Source organism: Lytechinus variegatus, chromosome 8, assembly GCF_018143015.1.
Source record: "Lytechinus variegatus isolate NC3 chromosome 8, Lvar_3.0, whole genome shotgun sequence".
Lineage (NCBI taxonomy): Eukaryota > Metazoa > Echinodermata > Echinoidea > Temnopleuroida > Toxopneustidae > Lytechinus > Lytechinus variegatus.
The window spans coordinates 23167635-23191231 of record NC_054747.1 but is presented as its reverse complement, the minus strand read 5'-3'; the positions used below and the strand labels follow the sequence as shown (position 1 = coordinate 23191231).

At 35.5% G+C, this 23597-nt stretch overlaps 1 protein-coding gene across 3 annotated transcripts; it reads right to left on the bottom strand.

The window, feature by feature from the left end:
• Positions 1-329: 329 nt before the first annotated feature.
• On the bottom strand, positions 330-23349 carry LOC121420183 (zinc finger protein 260-like). 3 transcript variants are annotated; one of them, XM_041614732.1, is made up of 7 exons: positions 23204-23347; positions 13915-14039; positions 12453-12533; positions 10544-10624; positions 8010-8090; positions 1909-2835; positions 332-1404 (listed from the first exon to the last, which is right to left on the bottom strand). In XM_041614732.1, the coding sequence occupies exons 2-7, from the start codon at positions 14009-14011 to the stop codon at positions 380-382; spliced, it is 2292 nt and encodes a 763-aa protein (XP_041470666.1). In that variant the 5' UTR covers positions 14012-14039; positions 23204-23347; the 3' UTR covers positions 332-379. The 3 variants fall into 3 exon arrangements, with proteins under 3 accessions (XP_041470664.1, XP_041470665.1, XP_041470666.1); XM_041614730.1 differs by having other exon boundaries at positions 330-2835; positions 23204-23349; XM_041614731.1 differs by lacking the exon at positions 13915-14039 and having other exon boundaries at positions 330-2835; positions 23204-23349.
• Positions 23350-23597: the final 248 nt, after the last annotated feature.

Here is a 23597-nt window from a genome sequence, read left to right as displayed (position 1 = left end):
ATCAACATCATCAACCTGTTCAATGAACACGCTTCAACCCATGGATTGCTGAAATTGACTGTTAATCATCATCAACATCGTCTTCACGGACATTTCAACTCGTTGCAGTGACTCTTATTATTCATCGGACTTCAACATCAGTTTCATCATCGCCATCATTGTGAATTTTCGCCAGTCAACTGGGATTTTATCATTTGGATTATTACTTGGATATAGTATCATCACTTCGGGATTTTACATCGGACACTTCAAGAGATTTATGTAAGATCATTATTTGTTTTATTTATGTATAATTATTTCCTGTAATAAAAAAAGTGGAAATTAAAAATCAAATTTGCTTGTTATTTGTTGCAGTATCGTAACACAATGAGAGCAACGATTAGGTTTTTCTCCTGTGTGTTCTTATATGACGGGTAAGATCGCCCTTTTGAGAAAATCCTCTTTCACAATGAGAGCAACGATAAGGTTTTTCTCCTGTGTGTGTTCTAATATGACAGGTAAGATGACTCTTTTTAGTAAATTTCTTCTCACAATGAGAGCAAATATATGGCTTTTCTCTAGTATGTGTTCTAATATGATTTGTAAGAACAGCCTTGTCAAAAAATCTCTTGTCACAATGAGAGCAACGATAAGGTTTTTCTCCTGTGTATGTTCTTATATGATGGGAAAGAAGACTCTTTTTAGAAAATCTCTGATCACAATGAGAGCAAATATAGGGTTTTTCTCCAGTGTGTGTTCTGATATGATTTGTAAGATTGACCTTGTCTGAAAATCTCTTCTCACAATAAGAGCAATGATAAGGTTTTTCTCCTGTGTGTGTTCTTATATGAATTGTAAAAGTGCTCTTGTTAGAAAATGTCTTGTGACATTGAGAGCAAGTAAATGGTTTTTCTCCTGTATGTGTTCTTATATGACGTGTAACTTCACTCTTTTGAGAAAATCCCTTCCCACAATGAGAGCAAATATAGGGTTTTTCTCCAGTATGAGTTCTAATATGAATTGTAAGATTGTTCTTGTCAGAAAATCTCTTCTCACAATGAGAGCACTGATAAGGTTTTTCTCCTGTGTGTATTCTTATATGACGGGTAAGATCGCTCTTTTGAGAAAATCTCTTGTCACAATGAGAGCAACGATAAGGTTTTTCTCCTGTGTGTGTTCTTATATGACGGGAAAGAAGACTCTTTTTAGAAAATCTCTGATCACAATGAGAGCAAATATATGGCTTTTCTCCAGTATGTGTTCTAATATGATTTGTAAGAACAGCCTTGTCAAAAAATCTCTTGTCACAATGAGAGCAAATATAGGGTTTTTCTCCAGTGTGTGTTCTGATATGATTTGTAAGATTGACCTTGTCTGAAAATCTCTTGTCACAATAAGAGCAATGATAAGGTTTTTCTCCTGTGTGTGTTCTTATATGACGGGTAAGAGTAGACTTGTCAGTAAATCTCTTCTCACAATGAGAGCAAATATAGGGTTTTGATCCAGTATGTGTTCTAATATGACAGGTAAGATCATTCTTTTTAGAAAATCTCTTCTCACAATAAGAGCAACGATAAAATTTCTCTCCAGTGTGTGTGCTCATATGACGGGTAAGATCGCCCTTTTGAGAAAATCCTCTTTCACAAAGAGAGCAAATATGGGGTTTTTCTCCAGTATGTGTTCTAATATGATTTGTAAGATTGGTCTTGTCAGAAAATCTCTTCTCACAATGAGAGCAATGATAAGGTTTTTCTCCTGTGTGTGTTCTTATATGACGGGTAAGAGTGGACCTTTCAGTAAATCTCTTCTCACAATGAGAGCAAATATAGGGTTTTGATCCAGTATGTGTTCTAATATGACAGGTAAGATCATTCTTTTTAGTAAATTTCTTCTCACAATGAGAGCAAATGTAGGGATTTTCTCCTGTATGTGTTCTTACATGAATTGTAAAAGTGCTCTTGTTAGAAAATGTCTTGTGACATTGAGAGCAAGTAAATGGTTTTTCTCCTGTATGTGTTCTTATATGACGTGTAACTTCACTCTTTTGAGAAAATCCCTTCCCACAATGAGAGCAAATATAGGGTTTTTCTCCAGTATGAGTTCTAATATGAATTGTAAGATTGTTCTTGTCAGAAAATCTCTTCTCACAATGAGAGCACTGATAAGGTTTTTTTCCTGTGTGTATTCTTATATGACGGGTAAGATCGCTCTTTTGAGAAAATCTCTTCTCACAATGAGAGCACTGATAAGGTTTTTCTCCTGTGTGTATTCTTATATGACGGGTAAGATCGCTCTTTTGAGAAAATCCCTTCTCACAATGAGAGCACTGATAAGGTTTTTCTCCTGTGTGTATTCTTATATGACGGGTAAGATCGCTCTTTTGAGAAAATCTCTTCTCACAATGAGAGCACTGATAAGGTTTTTCTCCTGTGTGTATTCTTATATGATTGGTAAGATCGCTCTTTTGAGAAAATCGCTTCTCACAATGAGAGCAGATAAAGGTTTTTTTTCCTGCATGTGTTCTTATATGATGGGTAAGATAACTCTTTTGAGATGATCCCTTATCACAATGAGAACTATAAGATTCTTCTCCAGTGTGTGTGCTCACATGGGTCATAAGAGTATCCCTACATTCAAAATTCTTATGACAATGGGGGCACTTGAAGCATCTGTCTCCAATCTCTGTCCAAGCATGACTAGAAAACTCAACTTCCCTAGAGTGTGTTTTATGATGTAGAACTAAAGAATTCTCATCTGTAAATGTCTTATTGCATTGTAAACACGGATGGGACTCATCTTCACTGCATTCTGTCATGGATGATTGTCTCATGTCCTCTCCATCCAAAAGATCTTTATCTGGAATGAAAACAAAATCATTTCATTCAACACTAAGACATAATCTATTGTGAGTGCTCTATCCTTTAAAGGACCTTTGAAAGACCAAAATTTGTCAAGGTCTCACAGCAGTCTTCAAGATATAACTGAAATATGTCATTTTCTGTGGAATGGCTCAGAAAGACCCCTCAAAGAATTCTGAAAGACTGATGGATATTTCTTATCTGTTTGGTCTTTGGCTAGTCCTATAGAGATCTTTCAACAGTCTTAAAGAGATCTTTTATGCAAAAATTGATCTTTCAGAATTCTTTCCAAGGACCCTCCTTGGTCCCTCAATTATATGTCATATTGATCTTTCACAAGCCCTCCAGCGATCTCTGCAAAAATCTTGAGAGACTGCTGAAAGATCATGCAAAAACCGAAAAGAAATTTGAAAGTTCATTGAAAGATTACTGAAAGACTGCTGAAATAAAAAAAATATATATTTTCCAGTAAGACAGCTGAAAGACTGTTTTGAACCATTTCAAAAAGTCTTGGAGGTCATGGAGACCATGAAGACCACTGAAAGAGCCATCAGGAATCGTGAAAGACCTCTGAGATCTTAGAAAGGACACTTGAAAGATCAAGCAAGTTTCATGGTCTCACAGCAGTCTTTCATAGGTCTTGCCAGGCCTGAGAGTGGCCCTTTAAAAAAAAATCTGTTTTTTGTGAATGTAGGGAGCGAAGTGACCAGAGTCTCACACCTAACGGCCGAGGGTCCAGGGACAACGCCCTGGAGGGAGTTTCTACAGGCTCCCTTTTTAATTAGAAAAAATAATTTGAAGAATCAAGTTTTGGGCCAAGGCATATTTTTTAATGAAATAACTGTGTAGTAAAATCTGACTGAACCAAAAAAATCAAACATTTATCCATTCTATCAAGAGAAAAAAACAGGCAAACATTGACAATCTTATTCATGTAATTTCACCACACAGTGGTTTCTAATTGAGGACAAGGTTATATCATAACCTTGTAGTTGTACATTGGATAAGTGAGGCAAGATCTACCTAGATAGATCTAGTCTAAACTAAATCTAATTGATAACTGATACATGTTTCTATTATCTAGATCTAGATTATAATTTTTATTTAGATTTGGCCATGTGCTGCTTGACTATGCTCCAGACGCCATTCGCGTACTTGACTTCTTTATAGCTTCTTTATACCGGGTTCCTCAATTTTCCGTATGCACTCACTGACTTGCTACCCTTCTATCCACTGATTTTTCAACTCACTTCAAAGTCCATTTCTCACGAACTGTGGCGTCAATCCCTTTTACCCTCACCTCTTCACCTCGATCAAGAAATTTCTGTTGAAAAGCCATAATTTTTCACAAACTTTTCTTGTTTTTCGCTCGCACGGAAGAACCTCTGTAATGAGAAATCACCGTAATCACGCCCAGCGGTACCCAGGGAGCTCCGGCCCGCAAACCGAGTTCCCTGGGTTATCCAAGCACCTGCATGCATGAACTGAATGCAGCCATCGCGCGCGCACCGAGTGCACACTGTTTCCTTCACTGCAACGCGTGAACGGTCTGGAGGGTAATACAAAATGGCAGCGCCCATGATCAATACCGACTGTGTGAACATCAAATAGCCGTCGAAGAATCAAGTTTTCGATTGCATGACAGCAATTTTCATGAAAATTAACGACAGCAAGTTGCCAGAACTTACAACTTTGTGTGAATTTGGGCACAATGTGCCTTTCATTTTCTAGCAATTTTTCCGAATAAGGCATTGAAAATAGACACCCTAACCCCTTTAATTTTATACCGGATTTACATCGATCTCAGAGACCACCCATGTTGGTGAAAAAATATCGGGAACCGATAAATATCGGGGAAATCTCGCGCCTGGGTCTTGCTCTCAGTGCCTCCCAGCGAGACCATTTATTCACCAAAAAGGATATTAACCTAGATTCTCAAATACATGAAATAAACAAGTGGAATGCCTCTGGCCATCTCACCTGCATCATACGATTCAATATAGCTGCAGTGCTGACTTTGAAAACTACTTTAACTTGCACAAGATGTTCAGTGATACTTGGTTACTCTTACGTCCACGTTTTATGAACAAGACTAATACACTTACAGAGATATGGTGGTAATTCAACAAAGAAAAACCTATTCGGCTAAAGTTCATTGACCTTTGACCTTGGTCATGTGACCTGAAACTTGCACAGGATGATCAGTTATACTTAATTACTATTATGTCTAAGTTTCATGAATCAGATCCATACACTTTCAAAGTTATGATGGTAATTCAACAGGTTCCCCCAATTCAGCCAAAGTTCATTGACCCTAAATGACCTTTGACCGTGGTCATGTGACATGAAACTCATGCAGGATGTTCAATGATACTTGATTAAACTTATATCCAAGTTTCATGAACTAGGTCCATATATTTTCTAAGCTATGATGATATTTCAACTAGCACATCAATGATGTGGAGCTCATCCGGCATCTCGCAACAAAATTTAACACAATTTTAATTTCAGCCCAGCTGACATTGTAGTGAATTATATTGGTGACATAAACTGAGGATATAGAATTGAATTTTATTAAGAAATGACATAGAAGCATTTTTTGTGATTTATGAATAAATTTCATATGAATTAAGTATTAATAATTATCTAGTCAAAATTTCTTAACTCTGTGTAGAACCTTGCTGAACCTAATAGCTCTCAGATGGAACAAAAATAACCAAAATCAATCAACACATAAATAAGTAATTTTTGTGAGTTTTTATTAAAAATATATGAATAAATTAGCATATTTAATGTATTTCAAAATTCTATGTTGAAATTTTGTATCACCACCTCAAGCTATCATATAAAGCAAACAAAATTGAAAAAAACCTTTTCGGCTTAAATTCATTGACCTTTTACCTTGGTCATGTGACCTGAAACTTGCACAGGATGATCAGTTATACTTGATTACTATTATGTCCAAGTTTCATGAATCAGATCCAGACACTTTCAAAGTTATGATGGTAATTCAACAGATTCCCCCAATTCTGCCAAAGTTCATGGACCCTAAATGACCTTTGACCTTGGTCATGTGACATGAAACTCATGCAGGATGTTCAGTGATACTTGATTAACCTATGTCCAAGTTTCATGACCTAGGTCCATATATTTTCTAAGCTATGATGACATTTCAACTAGCACATCAATGATGTGGAGCTCATCCAGCATCTCGCAACAAAATTTAACACAATTTTAATTTCAGCTCTGTTGACATTGTAGTGAATTATATTGGTGACATAAATTGAGGATATAGAAATTTGTGATCTTTGAATAAATTTCATATGAATTAAGTATTAATAATTATCTGTGTAGAAGTTTGGTGAACCTCAAAAAGTTCTACAAGATGGAAGAAAAAGCATTTTATGTGAATTTTTAAAAATATAAATACATTAATTTCGCATAAATTAGCATAAAAATTGTTCTGGTCAAAATTTCAAAATTCTGTGTAGAAGTTTGGTAAACCTCATGAAGCTCTAGTACCAGATGGAAGCAAAAATTCAAAATCTGTCAACAAATAAAGAAGAAGCTTTCTTTTGTGAATTTTGAAAAATGTGCATAAATTAGCATATTTAATGAATTTCAAAAGTCTGTGTAGAAGTTTTGAATCCCCCACCTTGTGCTATCATATAAAGCACACATAATTGAAATCGGACTTGAAATGGCGAAGTAGTAGCATTTTGAAATTGTGGACAGACGACGGACGCCACGCCATAAATAAGCTCATCTTGCCCTTCGGGCCGGATGAGCTAAAAACTTAACCCTAAATAGACTGGGCCATTTCGACGCCTAAGAAGACTGGGGGGGGGCTGATTAAGCCCCCCCTTATGATCTCGGCCGTCGATCGAGCGCGACGAAAATTGGCACACGCGTTACCCATGGCATTATCTACAAAACTATAAACATCAAATTCTGCAAAAAATCTCATGTTTCATTAATTATGCTAATTTATGCGTAAAAATCATAAGTTTGCTCTAATTAATAAAATAATGCCTCTGAAATGCTAATTTTTGTTTCACATACTCTAGATAGGCATCTGATCAAATTGATTTGAAAAAAAATTCAAAATCACATTTATTTTCCTATTGTTTTCTAAATTTCTTATGTATTTCTTTGTTTTTTTAATTTTTGTTTTTTATTGTTTTTTCTATGGAAATTGTTGGGGAATTTATTTTGACCATAAAAAAGATGAAATTGATTGATTTTAAGCAGTAAAAGGAAAAATAATGATACATTTATGAATTTTGGCTAAGAACACTATTTGCATTGGATTTGTACACAAATTCACGTTTTTGAGTAATTTTGGGTCTGCATGCACTTACGAAATGTTGCGTAATTTTGGGACCGCGTACCCGGGGGTCACAATTTTGGTCTCAAAAGTTGCGCGAGACTTGAAAGTAAAATGTCAGCGAGCGACGCGGTCAAAAAATTTCGCGCGGCGGATTTATCGCGAAAATTGTCGAGGGGGGGGGCTGAATCAGCCCCCCCCCAGTCTTTTTAGGGTTAAGTCTTAGGTTAAGATTTTGATGTTGATTCCCCCAACATGGTATAAATTCATTGACCCTAAATGACTTTTGACCTTGGTGATGTGACATGAAACTAAGGCAGGATATTCAGTAATACTTTATTAACCTTATGGCCAAGTTTCATGAACTAGGTCCATATACTTTCTTAGTTATGCTTTCATTTCAAAAACTTAACCTTTGGTTAAGATTTGGTGTTGACACCAACACTTTTTGTCTCACACTGCTATGCAGGTGAGACAAAAACAGGAACCCATGATTCTTAACCCTATCTAGGCACCTAAACAACTCATTCAATATTTTTGCCATACAAATTTTTTTTTACCACGCCGCTCCCTTTTTTTTACTTTCAAATCTTGCACAACTTTTGAAACCACTTTTGAGACCATTTGGAGCTTTATTTAGGGAGTACAGTTAGAGGAAAAAGTATAATTTTGCATACTAATTATGCCTTTGCATGAATCAAATTACATAAAATTTTGTATATTATGTTCCAGACAACCTGCATGCAATTTTTTTACGCGATCGTGAGATCAACGACCGAGATCTCAAAGCTGGCCTGAGCCACCCCCCTGACCATATGAACTCCCAAAATACCAGTGTATCTTACCTTGTGTATTCCATTGGTCTTGAGCTGTATCAGGGTTGGTCATGTCTTCATCTACTTCCTGTTTGATGGTGAAGGTTGAACCTAGTATAAACAGATAAATAGTAAGCAAATAATGAAGATATGTTATGGGTCCTTCGGTCGTCAGTTTGACCTTTACACATCATTTGGTTTAGTATGACCCCCACCGGGAGGGGGGGGCACTTCCATCGACAAGTGGATACCATGCGCGACCATGGGGTCTTGAAAAGCACCCTAAATACAGATATTCCATATTCTGAAAATGCACCCCATAACAAGTATTGGCATGTGGAACCCTGCCCTTAACAAGTATCGGAAACAAAGCGATAACCCGCAAGTGAAAACCCGAACCATCCCGTATAATCCAATAATTTGCAAGCGGGACCCGCTGACCCGTCGGGTTTTAACCCGCAAGTCAATTCATCTTTGAACAATGAAAAATATTATTTCAGCAATCCCCACGATATACAGGCTCAAATCAGGAAAATATATGCCAACTACTAACCTAGCCTAGAGTGAATTTACTTACAATTTGCAAATTCGCCTTTTATCCCGGAGAGAATTTTTTTTTGGTGACTTTGTACCACGAAATGGGTCTGCTCTGATCTAAAAATTGACAGCATTACGCAATTAACTCCTCGGATCGGAGCCGCAGATCACCGCGTGCTAGCTGACCCAGGCTGCCCAGCAAAGATCGGCAATGTTGTTTTTCAGTCCAGGTCAGTCGACACAGCGACTCACAACAATCATAATTACAATATTCAATTCTATGGGACCTCGTCTATAAAGTAATCAAAATTTAAATAAATACCTCGATAATGATACAGTCAATTTTTTCTTCTCGTATATCTCCATATTATTTCCTTCTGTTTTTGCATTTCATTCGATGAAATGCGATTGCTTTTGACTGCGCTGCACTTGCGCTCCTATGAAAGAGCAGCTCGATGTATTATGTTGAACTGTCTCAGTCCTGTTCACTGTTCAAGACAAAAATATGCTGGCATTTTTTAAAGAAAATATCTATGTCTCTAAAAAAATCTGCCACGTAACAAGGACATGATTGTTAATGTTTTTATTATGCGTCGTTATTACTCCCTTTTTTTTCGCATGACGGTCTGCGTGTTTGAGAATGAACTCGGAATTGCCTGCAATCGGGGGCATATCAGCAGGTTAACCCGTACCGCAACGGGAGCGGGTTACAACATTAACTCTTGGCAAGAATTCCTTGAAATGAACCCCTAAACAAGTACAGCTATATTTCATTGTTATGTCATGGGTCCTTCGGTCGTCGGTTTTACCTTTGACACACCATTTGGTTCAGTACGGCCCCACCTTCAAAACCTCGCAAAAATCGGACTCTAAACACGTACATTATAATTTTTTTTGTCATCCCAGGAAATTATTATCCTAAACATGTAGCTTTCCTAGCAAAAAATATACCCCTTTTTCATCTTTTTAATGTTTTTGATACCCTTATCACATTACGTACGTAACATGCTTTATTTTGAAAAAAATCATCATTTTTATGTGTTTTTTGGTCGTGCCCCCCCCCCGCAATCAACAATGTTTGACTCTTTGAACATCAATTAAGCTTGTTCTAGAATATGTAGGGGAAGGCGGGGTAAGTTGTGACAGTTTTTGCTTTTTGCATGTTAGAATTGATATGATTAATAATCTTGTCGAAATAAGTACCTTGCCTTGAAATTTAATTCTTCTGAAATATTTTCCACCTATATATAACTTTCTATCCCCACACTGAAAGTCATCGTGACCTTTGAAAAAAACGATGTCAAATGGCTCAACTTGCCCCATATATGGGGTAAGTTTGAGCCACCTTCTGGGGTAAGTTGAGCCACAAAAACTATGTACAAAATGTATGAGGGGGAACCAGCATGTCAATTTTTTGTGTAAAGTCTTTTCACTTGCTAATTCTCTATAAATACTAACATCCTTTAAAAGGAAAAGAGCAGTCATGTAAATTTGCTCCTTTCAGCCAGCATTTCAATCGATTTTTATGGTGTGTTTGTTTTTTAAGATACATTACCATAGGAATTACCATGGCTCAACTTGCCCCATGCCATTTGGCTCAACTTACCCCAGTCCGAACTTAGTGCGATAATTTTGTATCCACACATTTATTATGCATCCATTATATAAAAGACTATGACAAGGATGAAGATCCATACCTGGACTAATAATGTTGTTATCATGTCTTTATTATATTTAAAGACGTGTGTGTTTATAAAGCACTTATCTATTTCACACTCTTTTTTACTTTTTTGGCTGAAATTCATATTTTTCCCTCTAAAAAACTACTTTTTGTTTCAAAGTTGAAAACAATATGGTGGGGTTAGGGGTTATGCTATGGGTCATCAATACATGACACCACCACAATGTCTGACTCATTCATTATTGGCCTGGGGCTGGTGGCTCAACTTGCCCCTATGCTCAACTTACCCCGCCTTCCCCTATATGGTTCATAAGTGGTTATGTATACATGAACCATTTTATCTTACCTTGTGTGGTCCATTGGTCTTGAGCTGTATCAGGGTTGGTCATGTTTTCATCTACCTCATGTTTGATTGTTATGGTCTGACCTAGTATAAAAAGATAAATTTTAAACAAATTACTAAGTGATAACGATCAACAATGCTTCACCCTTTAAGCTTCAAACAAGCTTGTTCTAGAATATATGTGAAGTATCTTCAATGTCCTCAATCTTGAAAGTGTATTGCTACCCTCAAGTGGCGAAAAGTTATACTTAGCAATGGGAATTCTAACTTGGATTGTGAATTGCTTTGCATTAATACTACACACAAAGAAACTAACGGTATGTAAATTTGACTGATTCTGTTTGACATGAGTGCAATTACTAACTAGAAACACCGACATTACAATGAACCAGTTTATACTACTTGGACCATTGATTTTGTCCTGTAACGTTGTTGGCAATGTCTTCCATCTATTTTTGATGAGGGTGTGCCTCACAAAACTCTGAAATGGGTTCTAAGGAACTGACTAAAAGGGTAAAGTACGCCAGGGTCTTGGGAACTAAATCTATATTGCGGTGTGTGAAAAGCAGGGTCTATTGAGGCGGATCATGGCACTATATAGGTATGGTGCACGCCGCTAGCGCTTGACAATTTTGGATGGGCTGGGGAACTGAGATGTCTAGAAACGGCCTGGTCTTGCGAGATGGGGCTCGGCGGCATCTGAACTGAAGTTCCGTCATTCGAAACATCTAGAGAACTGAAAATTAGGTCTGAAAAAGGAGGTCATCAAAGCGGCACCCCTCCCCTTCCCCTGGGTATTACCATACATGTAGATATCCTAAGACCACAAAGAATAGCTCTTTTGAGTATATTTTATTTGTAAAGTGAATGTCTAAATTGCTTGCCAGAACCAGAGCATCAATAAACTTTGTTTTGTCAACCTCTTTGTATTGAATTGTTCATTGAAGTTACAATTATATTTGAGGTTCATATTAATATGCTCCGTCAAGCTATTTGTGATTGGGTTTTCTTGTCAGATCTGATTGTGTGGTATATCTTTGAACAGTTCGCCACAACAAATTTCTGTTACCATCAGTAGTATACGCAGGTGGGTGGTTTTAGGGGTTCCCCCCCTCCCCCTCAATTTTATTTTGAAAACCAAATCCCCCTCTTAAAAGATCAACCCCCCCCTTAAAACAATTCTAGTACAAACCAACCTTTAATAATTTTTGTTGATGACCTTTTATTTTTCTCTGCTTGTCAGTTTTTTGTATATGAAATGACCTCAAATTAAAGGTACTAGCCCTTTTTTGCTGGTCAACTTCATTCAGGTTAAGAATCCCCCCCCCCCATTTAAAAAATCCTGCATATGCTACTGGTTACCATATTACTGTGTCAAGGTTGCCTTGTACAGCATATCCCACAAAAAACCCAAAGAACTATCAATGATTTATCATTTTTCAAAGAAAAAAAACCAATGGATATATGATTTATCATGGTAGAGTTGTATAGTCTCTTCTTCATCTGGTATAACTTATGATTCCTCATTCATGTATGATTGAGTAAAACATTTGAAGAATTGGGTGGCATCTTGAGTTTAAAAAATAAAGTCACATTTTTATAAAATCTGCACTTTAATTTGGTACATCAATCACAGAAAATGTCAAGAAATAACAAGGTTCTGTCTTGTTGAAATGATGCTTGTATTTCCTATAAAAATCACGTTTTCACAGATTTAACAAAAGGCAATGTACACACGGCTGATTGTACACATAGTTTAGTGTTAAAATAAGTCTGAAAGCTATGATGTAAAACCTTTTCATTTCATAAAATTATTGGAAATCAAGCTTTAATTCATTTTATAGAACTTAGTTAATCTTGACCTCTTTCATTGGAGGCACTTACTTTATAAAAAAATCAAAGTTCATCTCACCTTGTACAAAATGATTGTCCTGGTCTGTTTCCTTGTCCATTATGACTCTACCTTCTTCTGATCTGAAGGTGACGGTTTGACCTAGCATAAACAAAGTAAAAATGTTAACAAACTATTACCATCAATGGAGAGCTTGCTTAACTTCACTCTTGAAAAACTTTAAAGAATCTTGCTATTAAATTTTTAAACAAGAATACATGTACCCCCACTAATTATTTTTGTATTTCATAATATATCTTGAATTTCTGTCATCATGTAATTTGTCAAATCTATAAACTCAAAATATTCTATAATTCAAAAGAGTAAAGAGGAAAAAGAAATAGTGTGGGATATCGACTTTCTCTTATTGCGAATTACTACTTGGTGCATCAACTGTTTTGAGAAAAATATATGTAAGTAAAATGTCACAGCCCACATGTATATATCACACCCAATTTTGATTAAATTTTCAATGTTATGCATGTTTTGTTATTCTTTATTGATTTAAATCAACATTTTCAGGGGTAGACTTAGCCTCTTGTCGAGGCCCTGTTGGCTGCTTTCCGAGCGAACATGGCTAAGCAAGGGAGAGAGCAAAGCAGAGCTCTGTGAGACAGGGCCTCTTGACATCTGAGTCGAATTTCACTGACTTTTTTTGTTTATTATTGTTTGACCAATATTCCGACCAAGAACTGGTCGTTGAAAATCATCCAATGAGAGCACGGGCCACTATGACGTCATATTGCCTATTCATGAGGTCATCTTGAATGGCAACCCGTGGATTCTTGGCGAAGAGTGACGATGAAATATCAAAGAGCATTGAATATGCCTCTAAAATGCTGAATATTGACCAATCTAAGGACTTGCAAGTCGATGAAATTAAATCTGCACTGAAAGGACAAGATGTTTTTGTAAATCTACCGACAGGATATGGAAAAAATGTAATATTTCATGTGATTCCACTATGCGTCGATTATCGATCTCCGCTGTGCAGTGAGGGAATGCTGGAGTGGAGCTTCCCCTTGACTCGAGTCTGACCAGTGGCTGACCGGTATCTCCCGGGAAGTTTTGGGGCGGTGATGGGTTTGCCTGTAATACGGCCAATACTAGTAGTAGCAGTAGTAGTACCACTACTTGTAGCATTTTACTGGTTATATCCCCTTTAATATTCTCCCGCAATTAAATGAATCCCCTGCAGAATAGTGGACTACTATTTCATTGCGAACCCCGGACAAAACAGCTTTGACATTTCATTGGTTTACTAGCCCTACATGTAGGTGACCGATAATATCATGACTCATCATAATCATTGGGAAGACGTTCCTCATGAAAATATAATTCAGCTCAGATGTCAGGAAGCCCTTGCCAGCGCCAGGCCAATTTCGCAAATTACGAAATCCCTCGCTTCGCTCGGGAAGCAGCTGCCGGGGCCTCAACAAGAGGCTACATGTAGGGTAGACTTAACCTTTCAAGATTTGCAAACCTTGTTCTTGTTTACATGTCAGATCAGCACCATTTCCTTCTTCTGTATCCGAGAGATCTTCCCAGCCATCAGTATCTTGCTTAATAATTACATTCATGCTCTCTGCTTCATCACCACCATAATTTCTGCAACAATGATATTCATACAGTTAGGAGTGATTCTACTAAACTAATAGTAGAATTCAAATCAAACTGGCAGTGGCCCATGCCAGTCCTACATTGTATATAATATAGTAGTCATGATTGTCGTATAACTCAAGTTTGAAAATGACCAGATGAAAAGATAATGGAAAGTCCATAAGAAGAGGCGCATCATTAAATCAAAGGTATACAGGCCCCTTCGACCCATAGCTATATATGTGTTTAGTCTCTATTCCTTAACTTTGAAAGGTTGAACATACATATCTTTTATATCATTAAAACTTATATTCTTATACAAACTTTCATAGATTAAATGATCAATATTAAATATTACCACTTATGATCATAATTTTTAGAATTAATTCTGTTAATAGTATTTTTTTCCATTGCGAATTGCACACCTTTTTCTATGTTTTAATTACTACTGGGCTATTCCATAAAATAGTAAACCTTTTGGTCAAAATTTCAAAATCCTACAAACAGAACAAATTAGGTATCACTTGAAAGCTCAGACACTGAAATGTATAAATCTGAAAGAAGTACATGTAATTTCAAACAATGTATCGTTTAATTTTGGCAAGGCATTGAAGTCACCATAGCAACAAAATAGAATTTTACTTATTTTAAAAGGTCAAGTTTGCAACAAATTTTAAACCTTGTATAAGCTTTGAAATAATCAAAGTTGGATGTTGTCCAAGTTGTTATTATGTCAGGTTTCTAAAAAATAAGTTAGGTTTTTTCTATTTTTCTTATATTTTTTAAACCAAAGATATTAAAAGCAGGCACTTTCAAATGTACATCCGACCCCTTTTCAGAATACTTTTTTTCTTACAAGCAAAACAAAAGCAGATAAATTTTCCCAAAGTCAGATGTAAAGCAAGCTTGGTTTGTTTAATATATACACCAGAAGGTAGCTCACCACTAGTCTGGGATTTCAAGTTAAGTGGGGGTCGGATGTACAGGGTACAACTTTTTTGTACATCCTACCCCCTGTAGGTCTGATCCCTTTTAAACTTTTTTTTCTGAAGTTATCTTGCACTGCTTAGATGTTTTTTGCAAAAGTTTAATATCATAACATCCATTACTCGTATCAATCTTTCAAAATTTAATACAAATTTCAATTTCAACCTAGTTTAAATGACCCTTTTTTGTATTTTCTTTACCCAACAATAATGGGGGCAAAATTCACTTTCAATCTTTAACATTTTGCATGATACTGTCAAGCCTTGAAATAAGCACCTGAGAGCCGGGGGCAATTTTTTAAAAAAATTGCCCCCGGCTCAAGGGCTTATTACAGGAACCGGGGGCAATTTTCTGGAACCAGGGGCAATTTAAAGAATATATATATAACGGTGAACCACACCGCAAATTTGTTTATAGTAAGCGCAGCTCCTGCAATTTTTTAATTAGTAAATGAATAGCATATGCTAAGTATTAGGCTTATTCAAACATTTAAGAAATCAGATTTAAATGTTTAAGTGTTTTGACACCCTCACTCCACATCCCCTTTACAACCACACACACATGGGCTTATTCATTTTTCGTCTTTAATGAACCATGATCAATGAACCCCCCCCCAAAAAAAAAAAATCTAAATAAATGAATGAAATAAAAATTTAAAAAAAGAGAGAGATGGAGAAAGAGAATTCAGATCAAATAATAAATTTAGAAAAAAAAAATTTTAAGGGTTTTTTATGGTTTGAATCATGGGAGTGGGTGAGTGTTTGTGTGTGATTGTGGCTGTGAGGTGCACTTGGATTGCATATAAATTATGTTAAAGAAATTAAGAAACGAAATCAATAAATAACTCAGTCTATTCAAATTCCAGCACATAGCCACAGGCTATGTACATGTATTGTAGGTTCACGTACCTTAAGTTTTTCACAAGTTATTTGAAAACGCAGATCTCCACAGAAAATGCCTTTCATTCTGGGAGAGTCTGAATTCTGTGAAAATGTATTCATTAATAACTTAAATATTCATCACAATGAAGAAATCATAAAGTTTTTTGACAGTTTTCAAAAATTAACATGAAATCTAAACTCTATCTCAAATGGAAAATCACCATCACTTAGGCCATTACTGATAGAATTCTCACCCAGAGCTCTGGCAGACATGAGCTCAAAACTGGCTTGCTAACACCACACTTAAGTGCCCGCGGCGTCCTATTTTTCTTTTTAGATGGAGCCTTGTTAGATTATTTTTTGTCTGATATTTACCCCTCTCCAGGAAAGAAATTAAAAAGCTACAATTCACAACTATAAGCTAAGTTATTTTGGATTATTAAGGCTCCGTTTTGACAAGCAAGGTCGGCGACTGTGAGGATAAAAGACTTGCACATCTTATGTGCTGTGAACAGGGATTTATCTCCTGTGCAATTCGAATTACTATATCACAGAATTGTGATATCCCGACTGGAAATGTGTGCATTAGAAATTGCACATGGTGAAGTATGGAAAAACCGCTACCGGAAGAACGCGCGCACATGTATTACAGGAAAAAAAAAGACGGACGTAGCTCACTTTTTATGGTACAGAAAAAAAGACGCACTTGGCAATTTTAAACTGTGTTTATCGTAAATTGAAAGTTATTTGATTTTGGCTTTACAGATATTTAAATTACATGTATGATATGGCTTCACTGCTCACTCACGGCGGGCGCAATTACCTGGAAAATATTTGCGCCCGGTCGTCAAAATTTTGATGATTTTGGGGCTTCATGGGCGCAATTGATGGAGTTATGAGCGCGAATTTGCGCTCAGCGCCCACTTATTTCAAGGCTTGGATACTGTACATACACCTTGATATCGCTGTATAGTTCTTTTGGTTTTTTTTTTTTGAAGTCTCGCTCAAGTTTTGAGACCAATTTCATTAAGAATACCACACATTTTTGACAATATGTAGCTTTTTATATGATGATATCACCTTCCAGAAATGGTGATTTATTTGTGTTTTGTGTGCATATTCAATGGAAACTGCCTTCCTTCATCTCAAATTATCACATAACTTAATGAATTTAGTGGTAATTATGACTGAATAACAGCCTGCAGGAAATTAGAATTTAAGAAAATAAAAATTAAAAATATAACATGAGAAATTCAATAAACAAAGAAGTTCCATATAAAAGAAGAAATTGCCCATTTCACCTCAATCTCAGGTACATCAATTTTTTAATGTTGAAGAAAATTCTTTGTCATGTCTTTTGCAAACCATTAAAAAAAGATACCTTTTACTTGAAGTTTAACAGTAAAAAATATCCTGCATTGTGTGAATAGTTGTGTTGTTTCATTATTGATGTGATCTAAAAATACAGATATCAAAATGGAGACAGGGAATAACCCCACTGACTTATTTGTAATAGATATGAGGAGCATTTTGCTTGACTATAAGAAAATCAGTATGGGGGTCGGACTTACACTGTCTGAATGCATGTCAACTTTAATCAAGCATAACTCTTCACCAGCATCAGATTCATTTGTTAATTCTGTCTTATGTGAAAGACGACTAACCAAACAGTATGTACATTTAAAAAATCCAGTTTAGATTGTCTGTTTTGTGTAACTGATCTTCAATGGGGGTCGGACGTACAGTGTGCAAATATTTTGCACAATGTACGTCCGACCCCTTCGAAGTGTACGTCCGACCCAAATAGATCAGCCTGTAACTAAAACAAGGCAATGCCTATCAATTTCTTTGCTTCATTTCTTTTAAGATTCATCCTTTAGCTAACAGCTCATATTAGAATTTTAGTACCTGCATCACAAAAATCACAGATATTTTGACATGAACTCTAAAAGCATAAAACCTGCTTTCGTCTGATGTACGTCCGACCCCTCACATTTTTGCCAATATTTTCTATTCTTCATATTGCAGCCTGGTCCTGTCATGGTGTAATGATAACCTAGGTCACATGTTATGATACACTTGAAAAAAAATAATAACACTGCTATCAAATCAAAGGAGATGCAGCTCTTAAATGTGTCCGAACGTACATGTACGTCCGACCTTTATGGAATGACCCTACTGTATTGCAAAGCATGCTCTACTTTATCCACTTGGATATGTATGCAGCAATTTTCATATTTTCCTTGTCTTCGGTAACTCATTATGCAAGTGAGGTATGTTTACACTAACATTTGTATTTCTTGCGTTATATTGGACAAAAAAAAAATTAAGTAGTTTTTTTCACACGCAGCCTCTAATATTTTCCTTTTTAGTCGATCATACAATCAGCTAGACACTGTTGATTTTGTTCACTCCATTCAAACCCTATTTCTACCTCAACAAATAACATATTAACGCATAATTTGCAAACTTATCATTATATATGAGTATTAAAGTAGAATATTGAACTAATAAAATGGCGAAATTACTCAGTTAAATCAATTTTTATGTCGGACAAGGGTCTCTTTCGTTGAAATATCAATGAAAGGTGTCTCTAAACACCGTGTTCTGAATAAGGGAAATAATGAACATTTCGATTTTATCTAGTTATTTTTGTGAAACTTTAGGGGAGACCAGATTTGGTCGGAACATGGCGTACGTTGAAACATTGTAAAATAAATTTAAGCAATACTGCCCTCAATTTTATTGCAATAATAATTCCACACTGTTGTATTATTAACAGCAATAAATTGAGTGCAGTATTGCATGAATTTATTTTACAGGTGTTAAAGAAAATTACAATGTTTCAACTTACCCCATGCTAGGCACTTCAGGTGAAAATTAGGAAAGACTGTTCCAGCATATTTGATAGGCTCACAATGAGGCCCTATATCTACGATTCACAAAACTGTTTGAATTTTCAAATTCCGATATCTAGAAGTCGAGTTATTGTCATCTTTGTGATGAAAAAACAGGGCGTTTTGTGGACAAAAGAAGATTGCAAAATCTTATTATTTTCTTTGTTTTGGGCATGGCACATTTATAACACATAGCTTATGGGGAATTGTACAATCTTTTAATATATCTTAAAGTACTCAGATTGATTTGACATATTGGCATATGATGTCTTTGGTTCAAGGGCAACTACCCCTGGACAATTCCCCCACCCCCCGGACAATTATCCACCGCCCGGACAATCCCCCCCCCGCCCGGACAATTACCCCCCCCCCCCCCCGCCGGACAACTATACTGTAATACTGTAAACCTATGCCTATTTCGGGGGTAATTGCCCTGTGGTAGGTTTGTGCACAGGGTAAACATGACTTGATATTGATTTACTTTGCTTGAACATTAGAAATTAAGTTTTCAATTAACATAATTTGTCATCAAAGAATTAAAATAATAATCTTAGGATTTCTTGAAAAAATAAAAACAGATTGATTTCAATTGTCTATTATCTCATTATTGTTATTGTGGTCTCAATAAAATTGTTGATATTATTGTCTCATCATCGTTTCATTATTGTCAAAATTTTTATTACAATAATTATTACAATAAAAATTACTATCATTATAGTAATAATTGTTATAATTATTTCATAATAATTATTAGTGAAATAATAATTATTATTGTCTCAAAAATTATAAGGCCTTTAATCATAATTATGATTATTTTTATAATTATAATTATATTAATTTGATGACAATAATTATTTTTGATGACTTATCAATATTACTGTCTCAGTAATTATTACAATTATAATTACTTACATTATTATTGTTATCATTATAATTCTTTTATAATAATTATTATTGTATTGTCTCAATAATTATAAGGCCTTTAATCATAATTATGATTATTTTTATAATTATAATCATTTTTATAATAATCATTATTATTGATGACTTATCAATATTACTGTCTCAGTAATTATTACAATTATAATTACTTTCATTGTAATTGTTATCATTATAATTATTTTATAATTATTGTAATAATAGTTACAATGTATCATTGTCTCAATAATTATAATTACTATAATTATAATCATTTCTACAATTACATTTATTTTGATTATGAGTATTGTTATGATTATTGATATCTCATTAATATTGTTGTCTCAGTAATTATTACAACTAAAAGTACTATCATTATAATTGTTATCATTACAATTATTTTATAATAATAATGATTACTGTAATAATAATTATTATTGTCAATAAATACTAGAATTGTCATTATCTATGCAATTATAATTATTTTATAATTATTATTGATGTCTCATTAACATTGTCTCAATAATTATTACAATCATAATTATTATAATTATAATTGATATAATTGAAATCCTTTTATAATAATTATTATTGTAATAATAATCATTATAATTGTCTCAACATTTATTGTCTAATTATTATTAATGTCTCATCACTATTGCCTCATTATTGTCTTCAAACTAATAATCAACACCAAAACAAAGGTCCATAAATCAGATGTATCACATGTATTTTTGAATTCAAAGGCTTTCTGTGCCATTTAAAAATACGACTTCCGTTGACAATTCCATATTCTATGCATTCAGACGCATTGAAACAAAACAATCCCTTATCAATCAAAATTCTTGAAGTTTACTCGCAGTTTTTTGTCTTAATACATATTTCGCGAAAAATCTACAAATTAATTTTCAAAAAACAATTCAAATTTCATAATAAATAGAGCTCAAATCGTAATTCAAAAAAATATATACAACGAACAAAACGAAATGTGTCTGAAAATCCAGGCTAATCTTGATGCCCATCGCAACGGGGATGACGTCACACACAGCTTCTCGCGATCGCGCACACGGTCAAAACTACCATGCTCGATCGTCAAGTCAGATTCGCAAACGCCTCATGACACTCAAATTTGAAGCTCAAATTCGGAGTCTCTCTACGGACCAAATTCGATTAAAATTTCACAAAATGTTCTCAAATATATAAACTTATAAATGACCAAAGTTATCAAGAGATCTGATGATTACAAGAAGGAAATTTCAAGCAAAGAAAAATAAATACTTCGATATTAGGTCCTTCCCTCGCAAGAAGGTAAGTGTAACTCTGTGTTATAGTATTTCCGACGTTTACCGAAGATGTTCGAAGCAACTGCGAGAAGTTTTGACCAATCAAAATCATGGAAATAAAGGAAGAAAATGACTCTGTCTTTTCGGCCAAAATCCGAATGCAACTCAAGCACTCGGCCGAAGTGCCGAGCGGAGCGAACTGTGTGTGTTAGACATACGCCTGCCATTCACTGCAATGCAAAAATCGACGTCTAGCGCTTTGTCCGCGCGATCGCGCGCCCGACTGAAGTGCCTAACACTACCATGCTCCGACTAACCCTAATCTCCCCTAATTTTTTTTCTTTTTTACCTCATAAAGTAAGCTCCAGAAATCAATTCTACAATCAGTAATAAAGAAAACATTATTTATTATGGTAGGCCCTATGATTTTTTCACTTTTTTCAGAAAATGTGCAAGTTTTGTCACTGATGAGTTCGACACATGATTTTGAAATTACATGTATTTTTTACAGATAGTGACAAATTTATAGGTAGATACAATACAGAATTTGAGCCACGAAACGAAAGAAAAAAGCACCTCGGCCCGCGGTCTAGTCCCCACTTCCATTCACGAGTGGATACCATGCGCGACCATGGGTCTCGAAAAGCACCCTAAACACGTTATTTCCATATTCTGAAAATGAATCCTTTAACAAGTATTGGTGTGTGAAACCCTACCCTAAAGCACTTGTTCACTGCTACCACCCTGCCTGTGGGGAATCTACAGGTAGGACTATGGTATGCCAACATTGTCCAGAGCACACACTTTAAAAAGTCATTAAAATATCACTTTTGTGACCAAAATTACTAATTTCTGTACAGTTGCAATTTATTTTTCATTAGTAACTTGGGAATAATTTTTGTATTCACCAGAGCGCTCAAAAACTTGAATTTTGAGCATATTTTTGTGTACGCCCTCTATTGGTGGAAATTAATATGGCAAGAAAATTTTCATTTTTTGATCTCTATTTTTAATTAAGAAAAAAATGATTTAAAGTATCAAATTTAAATAAGCGCCAAGTTGTGTATGAATAATAGGTGTAATGGAAACTGTAAGTGTAAAAAAATCAAGCATTTGCCTCAAAGAAAAAGAGAAAATAAGCCAAACATTGCCACCCTTATTTTGCCACACATGGAGATATAAGTGAGAACAAGGTTATATCATAACCTTGTTCATTGAATGAGTGCCCTAAAGTAAACAAGTAGGCCTATTGCAAACTAAACAATACTCTTGGCAAATATTCCTTGAAATGAACCCCTAATTAACAAGTAGGCCCTACAGGCACTCATTCAATGAACAAGGTTATAATATAACCTTGTTCTCAGTTATATCTCCATGTGTGACAAAATAAAGGTGGCAATGTTTGGCTTATTTTCTCTTTTTCTTTGGGGCAAATGTTAGATTTTTTTTACACTGACAGTTTCCATTAGACCTGTTAATTCATACTGCTTGGCTCTTATTTAAATTTGATTCTTTATATAATTTTTTCTTAATTAAAAATAGAGATCAAAAAATGAAAATTTTCTTGCCATATTACTTTCCACCAATAGAGGGCGTACACAAAAATATGCCCAAAATTCAAGTTTTTGAGCGCTCTGGTGAATACAAAAATTATTACCACATTACTAATGATAAATAAATTAAAACTATATGGAAATTAGTAATTTTGGTCACAAAAGTGATATTTTAATGATTTTTTAAAGTGTGTGCTCTATACAGCATTGGCATACCATAGTCCTACCTGTAGATTCTCCACAGGCCAGATGGTAGCAGTGAACAAGTGGCAAAAGTTGATATCAACGCTGATCAAGAGGCATCTACGTGAAGATCACGAAAAATGCTCTTATTTTATTTAAAAAAACAGCAAAGAGAATTCAACAAACGATCCATATGGTTCGGTAAGTGTCATAGCTCAAATATAATGCTTAGCTACGATGTAAAGTCATAGTTATTTTAGTAAAAAGGGTGTGAAAGATTCGCGTGCACCGGTGCATATGAATCCTTCACACACGAGACGATTTGAACCCTTGAGTGCCGCTAACCATGCCATTGCCACTGCACTGGCACTGCACAGTTGACTTGCCATCGCACAATCGTATATTAGCGCTAGTTACCAATCTCTCTTTGACAAGTCAGACTCTTTCTTCATCAAACCACAAGGAGCTTACCAAATTGAACTTTAGGCTGTTCCCAAATATAGTCCTACCAAGTTAACGCAAAAAAGCACGAAATTGGTGTTTCGCTGCCGGAGACGTAGACGCGACGACTCAGTCAAACTGCCACATTAGCCCTCTACGTTCATCTACATCCAGGCTATGCCAGGTCTAGTCTGTCTAGGCCACAGTAGCCCATTTCTCAACACCGTCATAAGTCTAACTTCTTGACTAAATCGGAGATGGTGAGCTACTTGTCCGCTAACCGTTTCACGAAGCCCTCTTTACCAAGATCGGGTACAACAACCTCACTAAATATTTATGACACCTCCGAACCTGTCACAACTTCTTTCTTAATGACGTAGTGGCATCACGTGGGTAGACTATGACATGCAAAAGTGCCTAGAAA

Coding starts and splice junctions, on each gene's coding strand:
- LOC121420183 (XM_041614730.1), bottom strand. CDS start 14,011: ATGAATGTAATTATTAAGCAAGATACTGATGGCTGGGAAGATCTCTCG. Junction 8,091..10,543: donor AGACCAATGGACCACACAAG/GTAAGATAAAAT, acceptor TGTTTATACTAG/GTTCAACCTTCACCATCAAA. Junction 2,836..8,009: donor AGACCAATGGAATACACAAG/GTAAGATACACT, acceptor TTTTCATTCCAG/ATAAAGATCTTTTGGATGGA.